The following is a 27,026-nucleotide window of genomic DNA, read 5'->3' on the forward strand; positions in this document are numbered from 1 at the left end:
GGGGGAGGGGGGTAATGTCACGGGTTAACCCCTTAAAAGTATAGTTCCGGTATAAGGCCGGAACCGCTAATTAGCACATAGGTCCGATACTCGGACCTCGCGCTGCCTTTACCGCGGATTTATATAAACCTACTAAATCCTGCACCTTTCTATAAACCTTTTCCTTTCCTTTCCTTAATTCTAGTTAATATAATTATTCGGCCTTACTTATTACGATTAACCTATAACTAGCCGCTTATACTTAAGCAGTTATAATTATTTTAGTTACTATGCGATTAAATTAATCCAAAGCGTTAAAAGGCGTTAGAGTGGTTTATAACTATAGCTTCTATTATTCCGAAATAGGAAGAAAGTGGTCCTATATTAGAATTATAGTCGGAAGATCCTGCCTCTTAATTAAATCAATAGATCGATCGCTTATTTTACGTAATTAAGTTATACGCTTTTTATAATAGCACGTCGATTTAAAGAATAGCAGGTGGTATAATAATAATAATAATAATAGCCATAGCGTGGAAGAGGAGGAAGTCGAGGGCGTCTATAAGGGGCACGTAGCACCAGGGTAAGAGGACGTGGAAGAGGTCGCTATAAAAGCCCTTTAGCAGCAAATCGTATATAAACTAATTCCGATACTATAAGTGGATAGTCTAATAGTGATAATGCGATTAAGCGGCTATAACGGGAGCTATAGTAGTAGTAGATAGAGGCAGTCAGCAGTCAATCAATTAATACGAAAACAAGCCTTTAATAGTTATTACCTATATAGATAAAACCGAACCGATTAACGATAGAGCTGTTATAACTGATTGCGTAATTGAAAATTCAATGGACGGTTGTGGGCAGTTATGGCAGCTGGTAGCATATAGACCCTAGTCGGAATCTCTTTTTGCCCCAGTCGGAATATCCTCACCCGATATTTAATGTCCGATAGTATGCGTTTACTAGCTTGCCTTCGTTCTTAACAGCATCTGCAAGGCGTGCAACCATCTATGCTTCAGTCTCATCCATTTGGCCACCACCAGGTGCCCGTTAGCGCCATCACGCCAGTCCCCATGGGCCAGATACCTAAGCTCCAACCGCGTCGGCGTCGTGCAGCTCAACCAAACACATTGCCTCGCCCAGAGACCCCCAGCCTTCCAGCACCACCTGCCCGGTCGTCCTTGTCGTTCACGAAACCTTCTCGAAGAATTCTCTCCCCCAAGGACCATGAACTCTTTCTCGCCTCCCCAACTCACGGGTTGATTGTTGCATTTGTTTTCAGCCTATCAGATTCCGTCCAGGATACCCCGTGCTCCGCAATCAATCAAAGTCATTTGAGTAGCAGTATCCAGACCATTCTGGAGACCTTGGACCATGTCGAGGAGCTGCTCAAACGGTCACCTCCCTCTGAACAGGGCGGATCTCGCTTTGGCAATAAGGCTTTTCGGATCTTTATCGACTCTGTGGAAACCAAGGCTTCCGAATGGCACATCGAGCTTGGTGTCGACGACAGCGCTGCCAGGGACGAGTTATCGACATATTTCATCCAGTCTTTCGGAAATAGGGAACGAATTGACTATGGATCCGGTCATGAGCTCAATTTTATTACATGGCTGCTGTGTCTATATCAGCTGCGCATCGTTGCCCATTCCGACTTTGCTTCTCTTGTGCTCTGCGTCTTCAAGCGATACTTGGAACTGATGCGCGAGGTCCAGTTAAGCTATTACCTCGAACCAGCTGGGTCACATGGCGTCTGGGGCCTCGATGATTACCAGTTCTTGCCGTTCCTATTTGGCGCGTCGCAGCTTCTTCGTCACCCCTACATTACTCCTCTCTCGATACACCAAGAACTCACTATAGAAGAGTTCGGCCCGGACTATCTATATCTTGGTCAAGTCGCCTTCGTTAATAATACGAAGACAGTGAAAGGCCTCCGATGGCATAGCCCGTTGCTTGATGATATTTCAACTGCCAAATCTTGGTACAAAATCGAAAGCGGGATGCGCCGGATGTTTGTGGCCGAAGTCCTGGGGAAACTCCCTGTCATGCAGCATTTTCTTTTCGGGTCCCTCGTGCCTGCGGCAGATAGGACGACTAAAGATCGGGTTCTGAGTATATGCGCTGTAGAAAACGCGGCTTCTGGCGAGCAGTCGGCGGATCACCTGGACATGACGAAGGAACACCATCATATGGGGTGGGGAGACTGTTGCGGTATCAAGGTCCCAAGCAGTGTTGCGGCAGTGCAAGAGCTTCGGAAGAGGGAGGGCAGCGGGGCATTGCGTCGGATCCCATTTGATTGATTACAAGACATCGGGAAATGACACGGTTTGAATCGGTTAGCGTGCCGTATTCTTGTTCTGACATTATGAGCCCAGCGCTCCGACCAGCGACTCTATGCGGGAAGCTCCAACAGTTCCAGATACTGAATCTCATACGATCAAAGTTATTATAGGGGCCGACTAGGCAGCTGTGAAATAGTGCCGCTGATTGTATTGGTAATGATAATGCTTACAGACTAACTATTCGTATCTACGCTCCTAAGAAGTAAGTCCGCCCCCCGACTAACCTCTTACCCCGAGTACCACTATTTGCAAGCGGCCTGTCTACTATTTGCAAGTGTCCTAAACCTAATTAGGAAGGTTACGCGAGCCCGCGCAGTAGTCTGTATACGCCACGATCTTAGCTATAGATATCCCGTACAGATATATTATATCACGATAAACGTTTTGTATAGTATATAAGACAGCTATTAATCACTATGACTTATACTTAATGCCCTACGCTATAAAATCGTAGCTGTTCTAACCTGTTTTCTATTATGTTAAAGTACCCTAAATTGTATTATGTCCTTGAGGTAGGAAAAGGAGGTGGAAAAGTGGTGGAAAAAGAGGTGGAAAAAGGAGGTGAAAAATTTTTAAGGTAACACGTATTCGTAGTAGTGGGTGGTTATATAACCTTACCTATTATACAGATAAGGTCTTATCTATTATATAAATACGGTCTTATCTATCATATAGATACGGTCTTATCTATCTTATCTATTACACAGATAAGGTTATATAATCACCCACCACTACGTGTTACCTTAAAAAAAATTCACCTCCTTTTTCCACCCCTTTTTCTACCTCCTTTTTCCACCTCTTTTCCCACCTCTTTTTCCACCACTTTTCCACCTCTGTTTCTATCGCGACATCGTATATTCTTATTAACTAGAGCTTTATATAAGGAGGTCAAAATAAGCAGTGAATTTACAGTAACGGCCATTCGTAATAAGCAAGGGAGAGAAAACCTTATCGTGATACATATATACCGGTACGGGACATCTACAGCCAAGATCGTGGCGTATACAGACTACTACGCGGGCTTACATAACCTTCCTAATTGGGTTTAGGACGCTTGCAAATAGTAGACAGGCCGCTTGCAAATAGTGGTACTCCTCACCCCACCCTCCCGATCACCTTTTTCCAAACCTTTCCACCCACACAACGCTATAATCTAACCGCGTTTTTCCTACTATAATATAAAAAATCCCCTTTTTTAATTGGATGTTCGTATTTAGTATACTAAAATACACGGAATAAGACCTTTAAAACGCGTATAACGATATCTTAGCGGGTAAAAGCCTGCGATAGGCTTACTAGGATTAAGGAGTACCCTTCTTTACTCTTCGAGGCCGTATAAACAGCAGCGTAACACGCTAGGAGGCTACTATACCCCTATAAAGGCTTTCCACCGAATAAAAGAGTCTTTTAGCTAATAAGATTATTACGTAGGGATTTATTAGGATAGCCCTAACCCACGCCTAGATCTACGAATTCGCCTCGTGTCTCCTCTATCTAAACGGTAATAACGTTCCCCCTAGAAAGTGATAGATAGAGGGCTTTCTTACCCGTAATCCTACTATAAAGACCCTCCGAGGTAAGGTAATTACGAGGAACCGCGTCGAAGGCACGATAACTAAGATTATTCAGGGATTCTTTGACCTAGTTAAGACTCCAGCCCTCCGCGATATTCCCCTATACCTTCGGTTTAATATAGATAAGACTAGGATATAGGAGGGGCTTAGTATCAACGGCCTTATTATTAGAGAGTCTAAGAGGAAGTCGATCTATTTTAAAGTAACCGAAACAAAGATCTAGACTATGATTATCGAGTATGTCTTTATAGCGGGAATATCCTTACCGCCGTATATTATTTTTAAGGGAAAATCGGTCTAATAGTAATAGTTTCCCTAAGATATAGACGGATATAATAACTAGTGCTTTACTACTACCAAAAACGGCTAGACTATAAATAATATAGGCCTGGATTAGCTCGTGAATATCTTTCATCCTTTTATAAAGGGGGCAGCGGCTTAGGCCGATTCTCTACGCTTTCTGATCGTGGATAGGCACGGGAGCTATATCTTAGATTCCATTATATAGTAATGCTTTATTCGGAATATTATAGCCTTATTTCTACTAGCTTATTCTAGCCACGTTACTTAACCTCTTAATATATCGGTCTCTAGTCCCTTAAAGTCCTTATATTAGAAATATCTAAAGAATGTGGCTAATCTAGGAGACTCGTCGTCTATTAGTAAACGGGCTTTTCTGGAGTGCTATCGGAAGGCACGGATTAACGCGTTACCGGCTTAGAATATTAAGGCGGAATGGAAAGCTATAGGGCTATAGCCTATTAGTTAAAGGCAGCTCCTATTAAGTTCTTAAATAGTAGATAGGAATCTCGTTATAATCTTAATAACCCCTATAAAGCGGGTAAATCTATTAGATATATAGTGGATAACTCCTCGGAGCTTAAGGGAGCTTAGGGACTTATAGGCGTTGATATCCGCGCCGTTAGGATATACGAGACTTAGGGCTATAAGCTCGCGCCGGTCTAGGCGACTACTCTAGTAGGCAGGAAGGGCTATTAATATTAAAAACCACTAGTTAGCTATAAAAAAGACTCGGATTAATTAGTTAATCTATTAAATAGAGCGCCGATAGCCGTATAAACGGCTAAAGGCAGTGCCGGATCCTAATGCTTAATGGATGGACTTATTCGGACTGTGATAAACTCTTAATCGGACTGTGGTCTAATTATCACAGCTCTTGACAGGCCCCGCCACCTGTTAGTTTTTTTTTTTTCTTTTTTTTTGGCCACACAATTTATAACTTGCTATAACAAAAACTACGCCTATGATGTTTTTGACGTCTTTGACGTCTTTGACGTCTTTAACGCCTTTGACGCCTTTGACGTTTTGGACCTTTTGGATATTTTTTTAGACGTTTTTGATTGAGTTCGTAGACTTGTTGATTATAAGAAGCGATCAGCTACCTCTTCCTCGCTTAGTCGAGCTTAGAGCTTGTGTCGCTTGACTTTGCGGTCGGATACGTGGAATAAGGGCTATCGGGATATCCTCTACGGCGGCAGAGGCGACGTCTCTTTGATTATGCGTGTCCGTTATGGTCGTGATAGTTAGTTGGCGGTTTACTTATTCGTAGAAGATCGAATCGTGTCTAGGAGGGTAAAAAGAAAAAAGAAAAAAAAAGGCAAAAAAAGGAATAGGTGGCGGAACCTGTTAAGAGCTGTTATTAATTGGACTATAGTCCGATTAAGAGTTTGCCATAGTCCGAATAAGTCTACCCTACTTAATTTCTTAGTATCGAAGCGATTAAGAGGGCGTAGGCTCGTAGAATATAGCTTATTTAGCTAAATAATATTACTACCAAGGAACAGGATAGGCAGTTTAAGGAATAGTATTCCGAATTCCTACTAGAATAGCTAGTAAATTAAAACTATCAGTCTTAATAATTTAAGTTACTTCCTTAAGTTATATAATCGGGAGGGTAGGGTAAGCGGTTAGTCGGGGGGCAGACTTAAGGGTAATATATATCTATCAGGCATTTATGTCCAAGGGCCCCGAAAAGCCCGATAAGCCCGATAGGTTATATTCGAAGAGCTATATTATACACTACTCTAAATACGGCGGTATTTCTATTAGATATATTATAGTGCTTTTCCCCCTCGTTTACCTATATATTTAGGGAGCACTTATTCCGACTAGGGCATTTGTTTACTCCGACTAGGGCACCATTTTCGCAGCCGGCGCCAGCCGTCCACGATCACCTTTTTTTTTTTTTAGAAAATTTCCTATCCACTATATAACCACGATACCGTCTTCTTTACCCTTGACAATTATCCATCTATCTCTAACGCCTAATAACGTCGAAATGGCGCGTTTACTCCCGATTCTTTATACAATAACAACAATAACGATAACAACAACAACAACGATAAGGTCGTGATCGCCCCGGGGTTCGGGGTCAGGGTCGAAGGCATGGACAAAGTGGAGGGAGCGCTCGGGGGTAGGAGGCAACCCAATCCTACCTGGATCCTGGTTAGGAACGGATAGGCAATCCACAGGCTGCAGGAAGGAGTACCGGTCTTCCGCCACCCCCTGCTCGGTCTTCCGGGTCTTCTCGAACCCTTTTAGGCTAGGATAATCCACTACATCCCCACAAGCCGAAATTAGCTGTACTTTCAAGGTACTTCGATGTACACAGCATAAACAGAGCGAAACGCGTAAGGAAACAAGGAGGACCACCTATAATAGTATAGTATGTAGAGGAGAGTGTGTTCTTTTTATTTGTTTATATTCGTATAAAGTAAGAAATGAGTTATAAGAAATATACGAGTCACGTGACTATATAACTAAGATAGTTACGTGACTAGTAAATTATATAATCACTATACTAGATATATATTACGAAAATATTGGATTATATTAATATTATATTTATAATAAGTAATAATTATAATAATTATAAGTATAATATCTGAGTTAAAATAAACAGTATATTATTATAGCTATATAACTAGACGTCTACTTTATAACCAGCTTAACCTATACTATAATACTATACGTATTATACGTGTACATATACTTAGCTTATAATATATATTATATATATACACTAGGTATCGTAAATACGATATCTTGGTTATTACTTAAGCTAATAAAGTGGCGTGATAACCGTTGCGTAGGCTATTAGCGTAACAGTCGCCACCCAATCTTTTAGGGTCTTTTGCCAGCCCCGGATCCAGGAAGAAATCCCAGAAGTCAGTTCTTTATATATAAGTAAGACAAGCAGTAATCCTACGGATCTACGACTTTACCAGCTTTTTGCTTAATATTCCTCTCTTCCGCGCATATAGCCTACTACTCGTAGCCTAATTTATTAAAAGGTTATAAGCCCGGGTTAGCAAAGAAGGAAATCTACTCTTTTCTACCCTATTATTCTACTTAAAATACCAAAAAGACTCCTACCTGCCTTTTTAGGCTATCCCTTTATCCTCCCCCGGTCGTATATCCTTATCTCCGACTATACAAAATCCCTTTATCTCCCGAAAACAGCTAATCGAATCGAACCGTTCGTTCCGATACCACGGTTCAAAGCTCTTTATTCTTCCTAATACGGTCGCCAAGAGTCGTGCCAAGAGGCCAGCTCTTTATTCCTGTTCCGGAAAAACCACACGATCAGAATAAGACTCTTTGTCACGATCGGATATACTATTCCTTTGTTTATAAAGGGACTTTTCAAAAGAAGGAAAAAGGATAACGAATACGTGGATTAAACGCAGCTGCTTTTATGGTTATTATAGCTCCACGAATAATAGCTATATTAATTAAGCCACTTAACCTACCGCGCTGCCTGTAATAACAGGATATCGTAACGTGGTATATAAGCTTTTAGTAAAAAGTCCGCCCGTGGAAATCCTGTTATTCGCTTTATACGAGTATCGCTTTATTTCGTGCCGCGAGATCTATAAATAGCTTCACCGTTTAGACCCACTTTTAGACCCACTTTTCGCAGCTAGGCCAATCAGAATCAGACCTTTGGCTTAGTATTCTTTGTTTCTATCCTTTATCGATAACGCAATAAAGAAAAAGGAAAAAGCAATAAAGAAAATATTAAAAAATAAATCGTTAAATAACTTAGTTAATTTTAACCCAAAAAAATAATAAAAAATATCGTTCTGCTACTTAAAAATGGCTTAACAAGGGACTGGCAAAGAAATTTCCGTCCGGAAGCTCCAGGGCAGCACAGACTATCAAAACTGGACTATAGGAATACACGCTTACTTCGCCCGTAAAGGAAAATATATTAAAGACGTTATAAAGCCTCTTCTAGTAAATCCTTCTCTAAAACAGAAGGAGGAGTCTCTAAAGGCATCTAGAGATATACTCTCTGCTCTTTTAGACGGTCCCTTAACCCAGGTTCAAGGAATAAACGAAGCTTTAAAAGTATAGGAAAAACTAAAGGATTTATATAAAGCAAAGGGATTCTAGGCCGACTATATCGTCCTGACTTCTTTTTTTAACCTCTCGCCTTCTAAATTCCCTAATCTCGAAGCGTATTTATATAAAATATAAGAGAGACTGCTTACCTTAAATTAAAGAAGGGCCTGACTAGGGGGCCTAGACGGATTGATATCCGGGCTATAAAATGAGGCTGGCAGTGGATTCATGGCTGTAAGGCCGAAAGCTCTAAGTACCATAACCAATTTTTATGTACTGTTCGAGTCGTAACGTATATCTTATTATAAGTACCTGGACACACCATCCATTCATATACCTAGGTACCCTTGTTATTATAAGCCCGTGGAGTCAAATAGAGTTAGGATAAAGGCGGACGGTTTAAACCTAAATTGGCTGAATGGAGATATATATGTTTTGATGACAGGTGGAATTTGCTACTCAAGATGTATATACGAATTGGCTATGGTACTTGGGGAGATAAGGGGTGGCGTTATTGACCTATATCCAGCCATATTCTATAGCCCGGATATTAATCCGTCTAGGCTCCCTAGTCGGGCCCTTAAAGAAGTATATCCTTTTATAATAAGGTGATCTTTACCTGGATCCTTAATAGTCTCGATAAGAGGTACGAATCTATAGTAGGGCAAATAACTTAAGCTCTCCGTTATAATATCACTAGTTATACACTAGATAAATTAATAGCGGAATTAATAGACGCTTTAAGAAAGGTCGATCAGCCGTCGAATACCCTCCTTATATAAGATTCGAAATCATAAAAGGATAACAGTAAAAAACCTTAGAAAAAGACTAAGGGTTTATTCTATAAGAACTATAAGAAGCCTGGCTATACGCCGACTAACTGCTATTTTCTCTATCCTAAAAAAGCACCTAAGAACTAGGTAATAAAAGATAATTCAGGATTAAGGAAAAATACCTAGAATAGGGTAAATAAATCCTAGTCCTCTCGAAAGGATAAGGAAAAGAAAGGAGGTGGAAATACGCGTCTCTCTTAACAAAAGAAGCGTATAATAAACCTTATACTAAAGGTAAAGGAGCAGCACGCCCTAGATACGTCTTCAGAAGAAGAGGAGAACAACGAGTCTGCTACGGTTAATATGATTATAGATTAACAGAATCAGCAGCAGGATTAGCCGTAGGAAAAAGAAAGGGAAAAAGAATAGGAAGACGATAATAAAAACGAAGAGGCCGGCGTTATTTTGAAAGATGTCCTCCCTCCTCCGTTTCCTCTTCCAGACCGTCCTAATCCTTTTATACAGGATTTAATAGATATGGATCAGGTATTTATTATCTCTTCTAAGAATAAAGATATAAATAATACTAACCTTAATATAATTAGTTAGTGGAAAAGATTCATAAAATACAAGCAGAAAACAGTATTAAATTAGATCTGAATTTCTGTGTAGATAGCGGGGCTACGGCGTATATTATTATAAATAAAAGACTCCTTTCTACTTATAATTCTAAAAAGAGAACTGTTTATTAGGGTTAGGCAAAGGAAATAAAGATATAGGGTGAAGGAGACTGTGTTATAAAATTCAGGGATACTAGAAAGCTTCTGCTTTTAAAAGAGTGCCTTTATATACCGCAAATAGGCACGAATATTATCAGTCTCTCTTATCTTAATAGTAAAGCTCGCGGTCTTACTAGAAACAAAAAGCTGTTATTATTTAATAATAAAGAGCCCCTCTTTCTTTATATAACGGCTCTGCTTTATAACGGGCTATACTAGGCTACAGCACGGGCACTATCATACAGGGGGGTTAAGTCTTAGAAAATAAATATAATAAATACTAGGAAAAACATAAAGAAACTGTTATAAAGAGGTATTTTACCTAAAGAACAGTCTCAAGACTTAACTAGAATAAAGAGGTTTTACAGGTTCAAAGAACAGGCTTTAAAGAAATTAAATAAATAAAGAAAGGGGTTAGTTAAACCTTAATAAAGAAATAATATAATAAAGAAACCTTAACCTCTTTAACCTCTTTAACCTTAAGAAGAGCTTTATAAACAAAGAGACCGTAATAACCGTCGAAGGACTACCTCTATAACTAAAAACATAACGCTATAGCATAACAGGATGGGTTATACTAACTCTGTTGCCTTGAAAAGTCTTTATACTAATACTCTTTAAACAGATTATAATATAACTAACGAAGAGTTAACTGAAATACAGAGCTGTGACGCCTATAAGAAGAGCAAGTTTATTACACTTATGAATAAAGATTTAGTTAATAAATACAAAGAATTTTCCTATTTAGAAAAGGTTTATATGGATCTTTACGGGCCGATCGAACCTCTTTCTTATAATGAGAAGCGTTGGATTTTGTTTATACTAGACCGTTCTACCCGGTTCCTGTGGGCATAACTGCTCTCAGATAAGTCTGAAACGTCGGTAGTTATAGCTATAAAAGAGTGGAAAGCTTAGGTGGAAAATAATAATAATAATAAATATCACTTCTTTATTAAAGAAGTAGATACAGACGGTAGAAAAGAATTTAATAACGCCTCTTTTTAACGTCTCTTTGCAGGTATAAAGCATAATATAAAGCCACCGTACACCCATAAAGCTTAAGGCTCTGTTAAACAAGTTATAAGAACTATAATAGAAAAGGTTCGAGCTCTTCTTTTCCACTCAGGGCTGCCTCGATACCTTTAGGGTGAAGCTGTGCTCTTAGCTGTTTATATATATAACAGATCACCTAATTCAGCTCTTAAATATAAGAGTCCCTTTAAGCTTTTATAAGGTCAGAAACCTAATATCAATAATATACGGGTTTGGGGTTCTATTGTTTATTATAAAAACAATAACCCGAATATAAAGAAACTAGATATAAGAGCACTTCGAGGTGCTTTAATAGGTTTTAATAACTATAACTATAAGGTTTATAACCCAGTAACTAGAAAGACTAGTTGGTTGCGAGACGTTTATATCTTAGAGAATCAGTTTCTTTACTCTTTTTTAGATAACTATAATAATAACTATACGCCTAAAAACAATATAACCTCCCTCCTTATATTAATACTCAGGTATATAATAATCAGGTTTCTAACCGCGGGCCTTATTAACCCGTTAAGTATGATAAAGGAATCACTTTTAGTGAAAATACCGGTTAATTTTCATAAAATATTCCTTCGCGCGTTTCGAAACGTTCTGTTAAGTCTATTTAACCTGAAGAAGAGAATAATAATAGACGAAAGAGTCTCCGGGCAGCGGGCTATAAAGTTCCAGCTATTAATAATAATAATAATAATAATATCAACCACAGCCCGGCTAAAAATAAGAGTAGCCAGAGTACCAGGCTAGAAGTCTAAATACCTTTAGAACCATTAAAGCCGGACTATAAGGATTTAATATCCTATGATAATAGTGTATACTTGCTATATTATATAAAAGATATAATACTTGGAAACCTATAGTTTTAAGAAAATTCCCTATTTCTTTTAACTATAAATTCGATTAACGAACCAGCTACCTATAAACAGGCTATAAACTGCCTAGATAAAGATAAATGGATAGACGCGATGGTAGCAGAAATATCAGAACTCGAAAAGAGAAAGATCTAGGACTTAATAAATATAAGAAATACGCCTAATAATTATAATAAAATAAAAAAAGACTACCACGTACTAGGAGGTCGTTAGGTCTTCAGAATTAAATATAATAGCTCTAGCGAAGCTATTCAATATAAGGCTCGGTGGGTTATTCAGGGGTTTAATCAGGTTCTAGGTCTTAATTATCTAGAAACCTTTTTAACTGCCTGCCTGCCAGAAAGCTATAAACTAGCTTTAATACTAGGCGTATCACGCGGCTGGAAATTCAGGCAGTTCGATGTTAAAAACGCGTTCGTTCATGCCGATATAGATACCCTGATATACGCTATACAACCTACAGGCTTCGAGAGAGAAGATAGCTTAGAAAATAATAAAAATAAAAATAATAATTATATAACACTCTATAAGCTTAATAAAGCTTTATACGGGTTAAAACAAAGTCCTAGACTCTGGTATAGTTACCTGGTTAAGATATTAACTCAACTAGGTTACCGGGTCTCTGAATATAATAACGGACTTTTTACCTTTTATAAATATAATAAAATTAAAAGAATAGAAGAACGAGCTATTCTTTTATGCCACGTTAACGATATAGTGGCTCTAAGCCCTTCTCAGGATACTTTAGACTATTTCTTTAAGGAGATATCTAAAGTCATTATACTCAAAGACTTAGGTAAAATAAATACCTTTCTAGGCTATATAATAAATATAAATAAAGATAATAAGACTCTTTCTATAAGTCAGTTGCCTTATACTAATAAGATACTTAAAAGGTATAATAAACGAAGTCTAAAAAGGGTTAACACCCCTTATATACACAAGAAGGTCCTAGTACTAAATCCTAAATAAGCATTAACTAATAATATAAATAAATACTAACAGGAAATCGGGGCTTTATTATACCTAGCCTTACATTCAAGACCAGATATAACTTACGTAGTTTACCAGTATTCTCGCTATAGAAGTAATCCCTCGTAAGACCACTTTACTACGTTAAATCGAATCTAGGCTTATATAAATATATATCCTAATATCGGTCTTTTATATAACTATAATAAAGAAGACCTTGGTATTTACGGTTATTCTAATACCAGCTTTTCAGATATAATCGAGGATAAAGCCTCGACTTCAGGATATATTTACTGCGTGGGAGTAAATAACCCCATTAGTTAGACGTTAACTAAACAAAAAGTCGTTGCTTTATCAACAACAGAGGCCGAATATATGGCTCTCACAGAAGCTTCTAAAGAAGGACTCTATGTTTATAATCTATATAAAGATATACTTCAGAATCTAGGTCTAGATTCTAATACAAGAGGCAATAATAATAATAATAATAATAATAATAATAATAATAATAATAATAATAATAATAATAATAATAATAATAATAATAATAATAATAATAATAATAATAATAATAATAATAATAATAATAATAATAATAATAATAATAATAATAATAATAATAATAATAATAATAATAATAATAATAATAATAATAATAATAATAATAATAATAATAATAATAATAATACTCTCGAGATTCCTACTATCTTAATAGATAGTAAGAGTGCAAAGACGCTCGCCGAAAACCCTGAATTTCATAAACGGGTAAAGCACATCGACAGGCAGTATCACTACTACAGGCAACAGCTACAAAATAATAAAATAAAAATCGTATATATAAATACGAAATTTAATATAGCTGATATAATAACTAAAGGTTTAGCAAAAAAGACTTATAATACTCTTTGCGGTTATATGAACCTAGGTTATAAGGATAATACGTTACCTGAGTATGATTTACCGCCTTATAATAATATTAAAGAATTAAAATACTAGGTTTTAATACTTAGTATTTTTAGTTCTTTACGAGGGGATATAACTAGGTTTTTTACCTTCGGGTTTTCCTAGATATCAAAGCTTTTTCTGAATTTTCCTTTGCATAATATACTATAACAATAACAAGGGTTTTTGAATTTTCCCTTGAATTAAAATCAATAGGTTTTTCAAATTTTTCCTCTATATATTCTAGTCTTAGATAGACTAGGATTACTACGCTATAATATAACCATAACCATAACTATAACCTGACTAAGCTGCACTTATTATATAAGCGTCAGCTTACGGGGGGGTGTTGATATTATACTCATAATAAGTAATAATCATAATAATCATAAGTATAGTATCTAAGTCAAAATAAACAGTATATTATCATAGCTATATAACTAAACGTCTACTTTATAACCAGCTTAACCTATACTATAATACTATACGTATTATATGTGTATATATACTTGGCTTATAATATATATTATATATATACACTAGGTATCGTAAATACGATATCTCGGTTATTACTTAAGCTGATAAAGTGGCGTGATAACCGTCGCGTAGGCTGTTAACCTAACAGTCGCCACCCAATCTTTCAGGGTCTTTTGCCAGCCGCGGATCCAGGAAGAAATCCCAGAAGTCAGTTCTTTACACATAAGTAAAACAAGCAGTAATCCTACGGATCTACGAATTCAACAGCTTTTTGCTTGATATTCCTCTCTTCCGCGCGTACAGCCTACTACTCATAGCCCAATTTATCAAAAGATTATATAATAGTTACGTGATATATCACGTAATATTAATATTACGTGATATATATTAAATTATAGGTCTACTATAAATTTTTTATCCCTCTTTTTAAAGCTCTACGATTAAGCCTCTTTTTAAAGTCCCTGCTCTGTTACGCATAGAGTCGTCCACCAGCCCGTCCACCTACTCATTATCACTAACCCCTTTAACCGCCTCTATTAATTCCTCCTTGTCCTTCTCCTTCTCCTACTCTATCCAATCTGCTCCTTGTCCACGCTATCACGATAACCTTAGTTATACTAACGTCCTCTAAGGATTAGCACTAATATTATCTACGTATAATAGAAGTCGCCCTGTTTAATAAAGTTACCGAGCTTATGGGCCTGGACCTTAACGATAATAAACGTCCGAAACGTCTCTAAAAGGTTAGCCCCCCTACCAAAAGCCAAAATAGTAATTAGGTCTAAAGATATAAACTATCGCTCTTCGCCTAGAGCGAATATAAACAGGAAAAAGCCGTGATTAAGGCGGTACTATATCATATCACTATCACTATAAACCAGAGCCTCGCGGAGTCCTATACCGGCTAAAGAAACCTGAAAAGAATCTCATAAATCCTAAAAGCTTACCTTAAGCCTACTAACGCCACTTAAAGGCTATTTATTAAACGCTTTTAGGATAATTATTCATAATCTAAAAAGAAGATACCTTACTAATGCTAGCTTAACGACCTCCGTAAGTTATATAAGAAGGCAAAGGCGTACTAGGTTAACGCTATGGATTCGAAGATAGACCAGCTTAACAGAACCTTTAACGCGATTAAATTAATTTCCCTAGAGTAATCGAAAGCCCGGTTTTCTATAATTCTATAATACTAACAGAAAAGGATAAGGCTAAACTACTAGATATTAAGACTGTGATTAACGAATATACTATCTAGTTATGTGATAGGTACTCTCTGCGTTTAGATCGGAAGCCGGGGTTATTATCGTTTTATATAGCTATATTCCTAAGAAAAGATCAGAAAGGTTAGTAATAGGATCGTTAATCTAATTAAAAGGATCGGTAATAGGGTTAGAGTACTGAGAGGGAATTTATCTACGATTACCGTATAGCCTAGAAAACCCGAACCTGTAAGCGGCTAGTCATAAGTTATTCATAGAGTAAGGCCGAATAATTAAATTATCTAAAGCTAAGGGGAAAAGAAGGAAAGGGGAAAACTCTATAGGTGCTTACGACCTAAATATAATATCGCGGCGACCCGCTAGGAACACGCTATAATTAGTCGGAAGATCCGGTGCTCCACCGGATTATCTCCACGGGGTTAACCCGTAATATTACCCCCCTCCCCCCTCGGTAAGCCGTTAGCCTTCGGTATAGGTTCGTGAAGCGTTATTATTTAATTAAACCACGCCTCTTTATTAGTTAAACCACGCCTCTTTATTAGTTAAATAACGCCTCTTTATTAATTAAATAACGACCCCTACTATAAACAACCTCTCTATCTATTAAAGAGCGCTCGAGGCGAGCCTTTATAGTTATACGATTAATTAACGTTCCGTATAGCGATATAGTTATTATTCGTAGTCGGGTTATAGGGTTATTCCTGCTATATAGGGAGCCCTGGTAGCGTGCTTTCCCTAATTAAGTAACTTACCTATATTAATAATACTAACTTCGCCGCCGCCTCTATTAATCTATTTTTTCTCTCTTCTTTAATAATATCCATCACTATCCACAGTATATTATCTATTAACCATAACTCCTCTACACCTTATACTATCGCGCTAACCTCTTATTTCCTTCTTTAGAAGATATTCAAGTTTTTAGAATTATCCCCGGCCCCTAAGGTACATCTTTCGTTCTTCCTAAGAACCTCGCGTAACGTTTACTAACTTATTATATATATAGTATAGGGGGCTAATAATAATAATAATAATAATACCGGCGAGGAGGGACCTACTCCCGCCCCGGCTAGTAAGGAGATTACCACTCCTGCCTCGGTTATAGACCGCCGCGCCTAGCTAGCCCGAGCCACTAAGGCTAAGGGTAAGCGTTCCGCGGGTAAAGCTTCTATAGTGGTTGAGAGCCCCGCGAAGCGCGCTTATAGAATAAAACATCCTGCTAAAGGGACCCGTTTAGTCTTTTACTTCGCCTATATAAAAGTGATTACTACTAGCTAGGATAGGCGGCGCTACCGCGACTAGTTAGGACCCGGAGTAAGAATACCCGATTCTAAATACTATAACTATTTAAAGGGCAGTTATAGGTATATTCCTCCTCCGCCTAGGATAACTAGTCTATCGGTAGCACTCTTAAAGGCGGTAAAGGTAATTAACGATAACCCCTTCTATAGCCCTAAGGCGACAAAGGCGCTTATAGGGGCTTATTCGGCCTTCTAAAAGGCGTCCAGGGTCTTAAAAAAGGCTTCTAGCACTTTATAGCAGGATAAGCCTATCTTAACGCCTATTAACTCGGGAGCCAGTAAGCCTCGCTTATCGGTATATATTACCGCCCCCCCCCCCCCCCCAGGGACTCCCACGTTGCGGTAGGTAGACCTACACCTATCACGGCGCCTCCTATTATCGTTACGCCCGTCCTTAGCGTAATGATTACCTTTTGAGGGGTAAAAGGCCTATACTGGCTTAACCGGTTTCTATAGGTGGTTAAGAATATTATAGGGGTTATACGCGTTAAGGTAAAGGATATTAAGTCCTTTAAGGGAAAGAAGACAGATAGGCAGGCCGAGGTCGCGGCGTCTGTATTATCTCCTATTATCACGGAAAGCGTTAATAGTCGCGAGGATATTTATAATAATATTCATCTTAATACCTAAACCCGGCAGCTAGGGGCGGGGCTTATCCGCCCCGACTTAATTAATATAAATAGCTTTACCGTTATTCCAACCTTTTTTTATTCCTTACCGCCTTTCTTATAACCCTTCTTCTTTTTATAATATTCATATAGTCCGTTATTAACTTTAATCGGGCTATACTTCTCTTCGTAATAGTCTAGGGCGGTTAATTCTTATAAGGACTCCGTCGGTTCCTAAGATATCTAGGCGTATCCTTCCTACTTTATTAACGCCTCTCTTACTACGCCTCTACCTACCTTCCTATTCCTAGCGTATAGGATTTTCCTCTACTATCTATTCGTCTTCCTCTAAACCGTTACAGATCAGTCCGGGTTAAGAGTTATTTAGGATTTAACTAGGAAGCGAGTCTTCGCTTATATATTATAGGAGGTCTATATAAAACCTCGGGTATATATTTAAGGGTACGTCTAGTTCTATAATATACGGGTTAATAACCTTAGTAACCCTATACTTCTAGTATAGCCAGCTTAATTTACGCGATAATCGTGGGATAAAGTAGTTCGCGAGTAAGAGCTAGATAAGGTCGCCTTTATAAAGCCGTTTAGCGGGAATACGGCGCTTATTCGCTAACTCTTCTTATTATAACTATATAGCTACTATTAAGGCTTAGGCGAACTCTATAGCTTCTTAAAGGCGATAGAGTAGGTTATAGGCTATAAACTCCTGAGTATCGCTACTTAGTTCCTTATCGATCTCGGGTCGATATAATATCCGTGTTTAAGGAAGAACGGGCTTATCTTAGTAGTAAAGCTCTCCCGGTTATTTAACGCTAATTAGGCGGCGGGTAGTAACTTATTCTAATTATCTTTAAGTATTATAGACAAAGGCTCTAAGGTACGCCTATACTTCTTAATTCGCTTATTCGGTGGCTTTATCGGTTTAGGGGTAATAAGCTATACTTAATCGTTATTCGATTCTAGCTAATTTATAAAAGTATCGCTAAAAGCGACTTATCTAGTTAGAACCTTTATTACTAACGATTAAATAAGGTATATTATAGAACTAAAAATAATAGTATAAGAACTATCTAGCGCACGCTTCCGCTTTTATAGAGTCTATCGCTTCGAGGGTAATAGCCTTTCTAAGTTAATTAGTTATAACCTATAGGTATCTATACTTCTTCCCTTTAGCGGGAGGCAGATCCGCTATAAAGTCTATTAATATGTTACTCCTTATTCGTTTAGGAATTAAGAGCGGTTTTAAGAGTCCTCGTTAAGCGTTTCTCTACGCGTGGCTCTAGTTATAGATATTATAGTTACGTATAAACCTACGCACGTCTTCGTTTATTCCCGGCTAAAAGAAGCGTCTAGCTATAAAAGTAATTATATTATCTTGCCCCGGATAGCCTCTAATTGTAGAGTCGTGTATAGATTAAATTACTCGTGTTCGTAATATACTCCTTTCTTAAGCTCCTAGTACTTATACGCGATCTCGGAATATTAGTAGTTCTTATAAGGTAGTCCCGTATTCGGTAATCTAGGCTCGGAGGCCTAATAAGGGGGGAAACTATTAATCGCCCTTAGATACGGCTTATATAGCTTAGCGGTACTAGTTATCTTCTTTTACCGTGGCGCCCTATAGCTATTATAATTCGTTATCGGCTTCGAATACTTATAGGTGCTCGCGAAAAAGGCGGATCCTTAGGGGGGTTAATATCTCCGGGATTAGCTATATATATCGCGTCTATTCCTGTTTATTCGAGAAGTCCTTTAGTTCGTCTTATTCTTTTCGCGAGAGAGTATCGGCGGTATAGTTATTGGCACCCTTACGGTATTCTAGTATAAAGTCGAACTAGACTAGCTTACCGGCCTATTAGCTTTACCTTTTATTAAGTATCTTCTTCGTTATTAAGTATGCTAGGGCCTTATAGTCGGATAAGATTATAAAGCGACTATAACTTAGGAGCTCTGCCCTTTAATATATCACGTAACTTATAATCGCTAGTATCTCCTTATTATAGATAGGGTAGTTATACTCGGCTTCTATAAGTCGCCTCGAGTAGTAGGCGACTATATAAGAACGTTCCTATTCGTTTTCTTAAACCAATACACCTCCTAGTACGAATCCCGAATAGTCGGTTTCTATAAAGGTCTTATTACTCAAGACCTATTACGGTAGGATCGGTTCCTCCTAGAACCTTTTCTTTATCTCTTTAAAGGCCGCTTATTTATTAGGACCCTAAGAGAATATTCGATCCTTCTTCGTTAATCTTATTAGGGCGGCTATAATATAGGCTAAGTTCTTTACGAATATACGGTATGAGTTTATAAAGCGTAGGAAGCTTCGGACTCCCTTTACTAAGGTCGGGGCTTCTTATTCTCGGATCGCCTTTAGTTTATCGGGGTTATATAAAACGCCCTAACCGGCGGTAACTATAAACCCTAAGTACTTTATAGTCTTTACGCTAAACTTATACTTCGCCGGGTTAAGCGTTAACCCTATATCGCTTAGCGATTATAGTACCAGGTTAACCTTCTTCTTATAGTCACGCAGAGATCTACTTAAGTAAATTAGGATATTATTACTATAGGCGGTAATAAAATCGTCTAGGTAACGCTATAGCGTCTTATTAATATATCGTTAAAAGGACGTAGGGGCGCTATTAAGTCCGAAAGGGTATATTAGCTATTCGAATAAGCTAAACCTGGTTCGGAAAGCTATCCTCGCTTTATAGCTAGCGGCTATTCGGATCTTATAGAACGTAGTAACTATATCGAGTTTTATAAACTACTTAGCTCGCTCTAGGTTTTAGAGTATTTCTATAATCAGGGGGAGAGGGTAACGGTCTCTTGATATAATCGTATTTAAGGCATAATAATCGTGATAGAATTATAGCCCCCCTCCTAGCTTTTTTATAAATATAATAGGAGCTTTGGCGGCGGAGCTACTAGCTTATATAAACCCCTTATCGATTAGGTTAGTAAGGGTCTTCCGTAGGACCAGCAGTGCTTCTCTAGATATATTATATAAAGGGCCCTAGGGAAGTTCCGGCTCCTTACTATTAGGCCCTCGTATAAGGTTTATTTTATAGTCTACCCCGGGTCGATATAAGGGAAGGCGGTTCGTTTACGAATCGGAGAGTAAGTCAGGAAATCATTATAGGATCTCCTTCAGGATATACTCCCGGGGGTTAACTAAAGACTTACCTTAAAGGGCCTTATCGATATCTTTAATACTAACTACGTAGAGTGCTAGTTCCTCTTTTTTAAACCGTTACTTCCTTTATAACCGGCGTATAATACCAATAAACACTGACCTAGTCACTACTTAAGCTCCGCGAATAGCTCTAATATTATTAGGCTCTTCTTTACCCTAGAATCGGATATTAATCCGAGCCACTCTATAATAAAGGTAACGTCTTTTTACGTAATATATAATATCGTTATATTCTATCTAAAGTTTCCCTAAAAATATATCGTGATCTAATCCTAGTATTATATAGATAAATAATCGTGATATATATCCACTAATCTCGAGATTATATACGGCGATACTAGAACTCTTAGTAGACCCTATAGTGTCAGAGAACCCTAAGAGGGGTCTTCTAGTCTTATCGACTAATAGGAGGCGGAGGGACTATATAAGATATTCGCTTATAGTAGCGTAATAGTTATATCTAGTATCTATAAGAGCGGTAATTAACTTCTTATTTATCCGCGCTTATATAAAAGCTAAGTAACTACTTCGGCACTATAATATAAACTCTTTCTAATCCCTTTATTCCTTTATAGTAGGCTTTAGTGCCCGTTTTCGTACTAAAGCTATTCTTTTTTCGAGTCTTTATTGTTATCTATAACTCCTATATAGGTTATCTTATTTTCCGAGGTTACCGAGACCTTAGCTACGCGGCTTTCCTTCTAGTCTTCGGCGTCTTTTTTCTTTAAGCGGTATTTCCTAGTAAGGTATCCCTTCTTCCCGTAGTTATAGCACTCTCTTATCTCTTTTCTCTTAGTCTATACTCGATTAACCCCTCCTATCTTCACGTTACCGTTATAGTCCCGGGCGTGGTTATTATTATTATTACTATTATAAGGCGTTTAACTAAAATATAGCCTTATAGTAAGGGCTTTGAGTCTCTAAGTAATACTCTATACCTCTACTACCTAAGTATAGTAATTATTCGGGAGCTTTATAGTAATAAAAGCGGTATAGAGGCGATTACTAAGAGCTCCTTCTAGGAATATAATCTTCGCCGTATCGTCCTATTAACCTCCGCCTGTGATAGCTAGCTATTATTTAAAGCCGGGTATAAAACTACCGAATACCTAGTCTTTATGTTATTATAACGTTTATAAGGCATTGGCCGCGTAAGGTTATTTATTAATATCCTTATAGATACGGTTAAGGTAATTAAGGAAGTCTTCGGGGCTATAATAACCGTCGGTTCCGCCTACCGCCTAAAAGGAGGCGATAACACGGCGAGGGGCTTCGTCTAGATAGGCGTTAATAAAATACTATTTCTCGCGAGGACTCTATAAGAGGTGTTAATCTAGCAGGAGCTTCTCGCGTATTTCGGATAACCACCTTATATACTCCGAGCGTTTTCCGTTAAACTTCTATAGTAATAGGAGTGCCTTAGTTCGTGGGTTCGTAGCGGGTATCGGGTTAGACGTGTATATCGGAGTAAGCGTTTAGGAGCCTTATATAACCTCCTCTAATAGGGTGGTTAGGCGCGGCGTAGCTATACGTGATTAATTTTATATCGCTTATAGTAGTTAATTAATAGCGTTCTGTTATTCTTAGATCTAGGTAGTTAAGGTGGCGACCTAGGTCTATAAAGGGTTAATAATCTCCCTCCTCCACTCCGCGGCCTTAGACGACTCGCCCGCTAAGCGTGACGGAGCGCCGGGAGGTGGATTAAACTAGTAGTCTATCTTTATAGATATAGCGTATAGGTTTCGCTAAGCTTTAGATATATAATCGGCTAGTTATAAGTTATTTATAGAGTAAGGCCGATTAATTAAATTATCTAAAGCTAAGGAGAAAAGAAGGAAAGGGGAAAACTCTATAGGTGCTTATAACCTAAATATAATATCGCGGCGACCTGCTAGGAACACGCTATGATTAGTCGGAAGATCCGGTGCTCTACCGGATCATCTCCAGGGGTTAACCCGTAACAGAACCTACTATAAACCGATTTAGACCTACCTAAATACTAACTTGGCCCGAAAAAGGAAGACCTTTAAGGTATCTAAGGAGACTAAAGAACGCTATAACTGGATTATCACTAATTAGAATAATAAACGCTGAAAGAGGTTCTAAAGTAACCTTAAAAAGAACACCGAAAGTAAAGGAAATAAGGGTTAATAGAAGTCACTCTCGAAAAACCCTTCTAGGGATTCATCTAATTTCGTGGCTGCCAGGGGCGCCGGTCTTTGGATAAGAAGCTATAAAAGCCTAGGAAGTATATAGGTACTAAGAAAAGAATTCAATATTATAAAGTAAACTAAAATACTATATCCGTAACCCCGCCTATACTAGCCCTTACCCCGCCTACTATATTACTAGCCGCCCCTACTCGCCGCGGCCCCGGCTATCCGCTAAAAAGACTCCGCGAGTAGCCCCCGGCTTCTAGGCCCCCAGAACTAATCCTAATCCCTTATAGGACCGACTCGGCCCTGATATAAAATACCTAGGGGGCCGTATAAGTCGACCCGATGCTAAACTCTCCTCCCTTTAATTAATAAAACTCCGTATCCTGATATACAATATGAAAGCTAAATAGGCCTAGGCGGAACTCTCGCTATAAGTCTATACTAAGTATAATATAATAGCTATCTAAAATCCAAGGCTAAATTCCTTTATAAAAGGACTAAAAGCCCTAAATAAGGCCCCGTACCCCCTAATCTAAGGAGGTAGTAAAGCTTTATTCTATATATATAACTAATACCCTCTTAGTATATAAATACAACGGGCCTACTAGAACTCTTATACGGTTATCTCTAATATAAAACACTAAGCGATTATCATTTATTTAATTCATTCTAAGAACTATTAATCTGCATTTACCCTATAAAATACCCCTGTAACTATAAACCTTATTGGACGCCCCCCCTACGGCCGCTATATCCTTCTTAAAGACTTAAACCTCTATTACCCCTTTTGGGCTAGCTACCCTAGATTCCACCCTAAGTTTAGTGTCCTCTTAGACACAAACCCCCCGCTAAACCTTTAACCTTATTACCCCTCCTAGAATAACCACTTAGTATAAGCCTAATAAGCGGCTAAATACTACTACTTCTATTCAGGCTTTTTAGGGGCTTTATTATAGCTATGATAGTATAGATAATAAGGTTATTAGATTAGATTACGTTTTCTAAACTACGTCTATATACCTTAATATAAATCGCCTTACCGATATAGCCTCGCTATAGATCCTGACTTGCCTATACTAGGTTTAAAAGGAATTCGTACCTCCTACCGCTTATTATATAGCCCCCGGACTCCTAATACGACTAGGCCCCTAATAATACCGTTTAATGTTAATAGAGCCGTTAACTAACTAATTAAGGACCTTATTAATATTATCGATTAGGTAACCCCGCGATACTAAACTAATACCCCTAGCCGCTTATCCTATCTATAATAAAATAATAAGTTAACAGCCCTAACCTAGGAAACCCGTAGGCTATATAGGTGTTAGGCATTTATGTCTAAGGACCCCGATAAGCCTGTTGGGTATATTCGTAGAGCCACGTCACACACTGCTCCGAATACGGCGGTACTTCTATTAGATATATTATAGTGCTTTTTCCCCTGTTTTACCTATATATTTAATATCGTAGACTAGTACTCCTTTATGGTCTGTAATGAATATAAGTTATACTTTGTACGATATTGGTGTCCTAATAGTTATAAGCCCGGTGCTCTGGTGAAACGCCTCTATTCCGGTCAATCTAATAGTTCTAGACTCTATGCCTCTCTCTTTTAAAGCCCTCTTTTTAAAGCTCTTAATCGATTAGAGCCTCTCTCTTTAAGTCCCTGTTCTATTACGGATAGAGTCGTCTACTAGCCTATCCGCCTGCCTATTATTACTAGCCCCTTTAACCGCCTTTATTAATGTAACTGCTCCTCCTTCTCCTTTTCTTTCTCCTTCTTCTACTCTATCTAATTAAATTTATATCCACGCCGTCACGATAATCTCGGTTATGCTAACCTCCTCTAACGACTGGCACTAGTGGTATCTGCGTGTAATAGAAGTCGCTTTCTTTCACGAGGTCACGATACTCGTGGCTCCGGATCTTAATAATACGAAACGTCCGAAAGGCCTCTAAAAGGTTAGCCCTCCTACCGAAAGCAAAGACAGTAATTAGGACTAAAGCTATAAGCTATGGCTCTACGCTTATAACGAATATAAGCAGGAAAAGGCCGCGATAAAGGCGATGCTAGACTATATCACCACCACCGTGGACCGGAGCCTCGCGGAGTCCTTCGCCGGTAAAGATAATCTAAAGGAAATCCTACGAATCCTAAAGGCATGCCTTAAGCCCACTAACGCCGCCTAGAGGTTACTTATTAAGCGATATTAGAATAATTATATATAATTTATTAGAAAGATGCCTTACTAACGCTGGCTTAACGACTTCCGTAAGTTATATAAAAAGGTAAAGACGTATTAGGTTCGCGCGATAGATTCGAAGATAGACTAGCTGAACGGACTTTTTTAACGCGATCGGATCGATTTCCCTAGAGTGGTCGGAAGCCCGGTTTTCTATAATAGTAACGGAAGAAGACAAGGGTAACGGAAGAAGACAAGGCTAAATTACCGGATATCGAGACTATTATTAACGAATATATTACCCGGTTATATTATAGGCACCCTCTGTGTTTAGATCGGAAGCCGGGATTATTATTATTTTATATAGCCACGTTCCTAGGAAAAGACAAAGAAGGTTAGTAATAGGATCGCTAAAAGCATCGTTAATAGAGTTAGGGTGCTAAGAGAGACTTTATCTACAATTACCGTATAGCCCGGAAAACCCGTACCTACTATAAGCTAATGTAGACCTGCCTAAACGTTGACCAGGCCTAAAGAGGGAAGACCTTTAGGTTATCTAAGGAGATAGAAGAACGCTATAACCGGACTTTCGCTAGCTAAGATAAGGAATGCCGAAAGAGGTTCTAAAGTGACCTTAAAAAGGACACCGAAACTAAGGGAAATAAGGGTTAATAGAAGTTACCCTCGAAAAACCCTTCTAAGGAGTTATTTAATTTCGTAGTTACCGTGGGCGCTGCTTCGGACTCTGATTCAGATAAGGGAACCGGATTATATAGTATATATAGCTTTTTATTAATAATAGCTAGGGCCTTTAAAAACGAGCTATTAGTTAATTCCGGCACTATAAGGTATATCACTAATAAGCGTTACCTTCTAGTAGACTACCGGCCCGCGGAAAAGCTTATAATATTTAATACCGGTAGAGGAGAGTGTAACGAGATGATCGTAGACCTATCGGCATGCAGTCGGACCGATGGCCGCGCACGGACCACCGATCCGAACCTATCTCTATACACGCGTTAAGGGATTAGTTTAATCCCTTTAGTTAAAGTCTTGGTTTAAAGTCAGCGCTTAGTTAACGAATATACTACGATCACTCTGCGATACTAAGCTATCGAGCCTTTTTTATGATATCCTTTCCTTAACTAAAGTCTATAGACTTTCCTTTCGTTATAGAGAGTCGGATCCGGTTACCGGATTCGGCTCTATAAGGCTATAAGTTAAAGATCGGGATCGTTAGCCATATACGCTGATGTTAAAGGGTATAGCGTATATCGAGGGATATTCTGTAACCCTTATATTAGCCCTCCGCCTACTTCTAAAAGGATGGTTTATTACCGGTAGATAGGCGTTGGAAATTAAGGAAAAAGGTAAGACCGTTACCCTGCCTTTACAGAACGTGGGAGGTTAGTTTGCCCTCTAACTAACGGCTTAATAATAACAGAGCTTTTTTAATAGCTTAAGAGCCCCGATTATAAGCATCGCCGACGCTTATTTATAGTATAAGCGGCTAGGCTATATAAGCGCCGAACCCTTTAAATATATCACGACCGCCTGTATAGGCGGCAGCGTCTCTAGAGGGGACTTTCCCCTAAATATCGAGAACGAGAGCTGCTCCGGTAGTAAGGCCCGGAGGCTAGTATTATAATAAACGCCTAACTACTGGCCCACACGCCCTTAGTAGCGTATAGATATCGATATCTTCTATAATAATGAGTCCTTTAATAGGCTTACTAAGCTAATACTATACCACTACCTCTATACATATTTTATCGTGGGGGACTTCCTAAAGGACCTTAAGTTAGCCTTTCTATCGGTAACGTCCTTTAAGCCACGGATTTTCTTTTCATTACGCGCATACAGCCCTAGAGCTATACCGCGGCGGGCTATAGCGCTAGGCGCTATAGTCCTAAAAGACAGCTAAGTATAGTGCTATATTTTAATAACTTGGGCTACGAGTAGTAGGCTGTACGCGCGGAAGAGAGGAAAGTCAAGCAAATAGCTGTTGAATTCGTAGATCCGTAGGCTTACTGCTTGTTGCGCGAGCTTGAAGCTGCATATAATAATATTGATATTATGTGTAAAGGACTGAGTTCTGGGATCTCTTCCTGGATCCGGGGCTGGCAAAAGACCCTTAAAGATTGGGTGGCGACTGTTACGTCAACAGCCTACGCGACGGTTATCACGCTACGTTATTAGCTTAAGTAATA

General features: G+C 38.5%; 1 protein-coding gene across 1 annotated transcript; it reads left to right on the plus strand.

Annotated features, from left to right (window-relative positions):
- The first annotated feature begins 874 nt into the window (after positions 1 to 874).
- Positions 875 to 2,513, plus strand: ACRALDRAFT_1062256 (uncharacterized protein). Its single transcript, XM_071016566.1, has one exon. The coding sequence runs from the start codon at positions 990 to 992 to the stop codon at positions 2,277 to 2,279; it is 1,290 nt and encodes a 429-aa protein (XP_070878265.1). The 5' UTR covers positions 875 to 989; the 3' UTR covers positions 2,280 to 2,513.
- Positions 2,514 to 27,026: the final 24,513 nt, after the last annotated feature.

The sequence above is a fragment of the Sodiomyces alcalophilus genome (assembly GCF_042370955.1).
Source record: "Sodiomyces alcalophilus JCM 7366 unplaced genomic scaffold ACRALscaffold_2, whole genome shotgun sequence".
In the NCBI taxonomy this organism is placed as follows: domain Eukaryota; kingdom Fungi; phylum Ascomycota; class Sordariomycetes; order Glomerellales; family Plectosphaerellaceae; genus Sodiomyces; species Sodiomyces alcalophilus.

Bases quoted from the DNA above. Each gene is read 5' to 3' on its own strand.
- ACRALDRAFT_1062256 (XM_071016566.1), top strand. From the start codon at position 990: ATGCTTCAGTCTCATCCATTTGGCCACCACCAGGTGCCCGTTAGCGCC.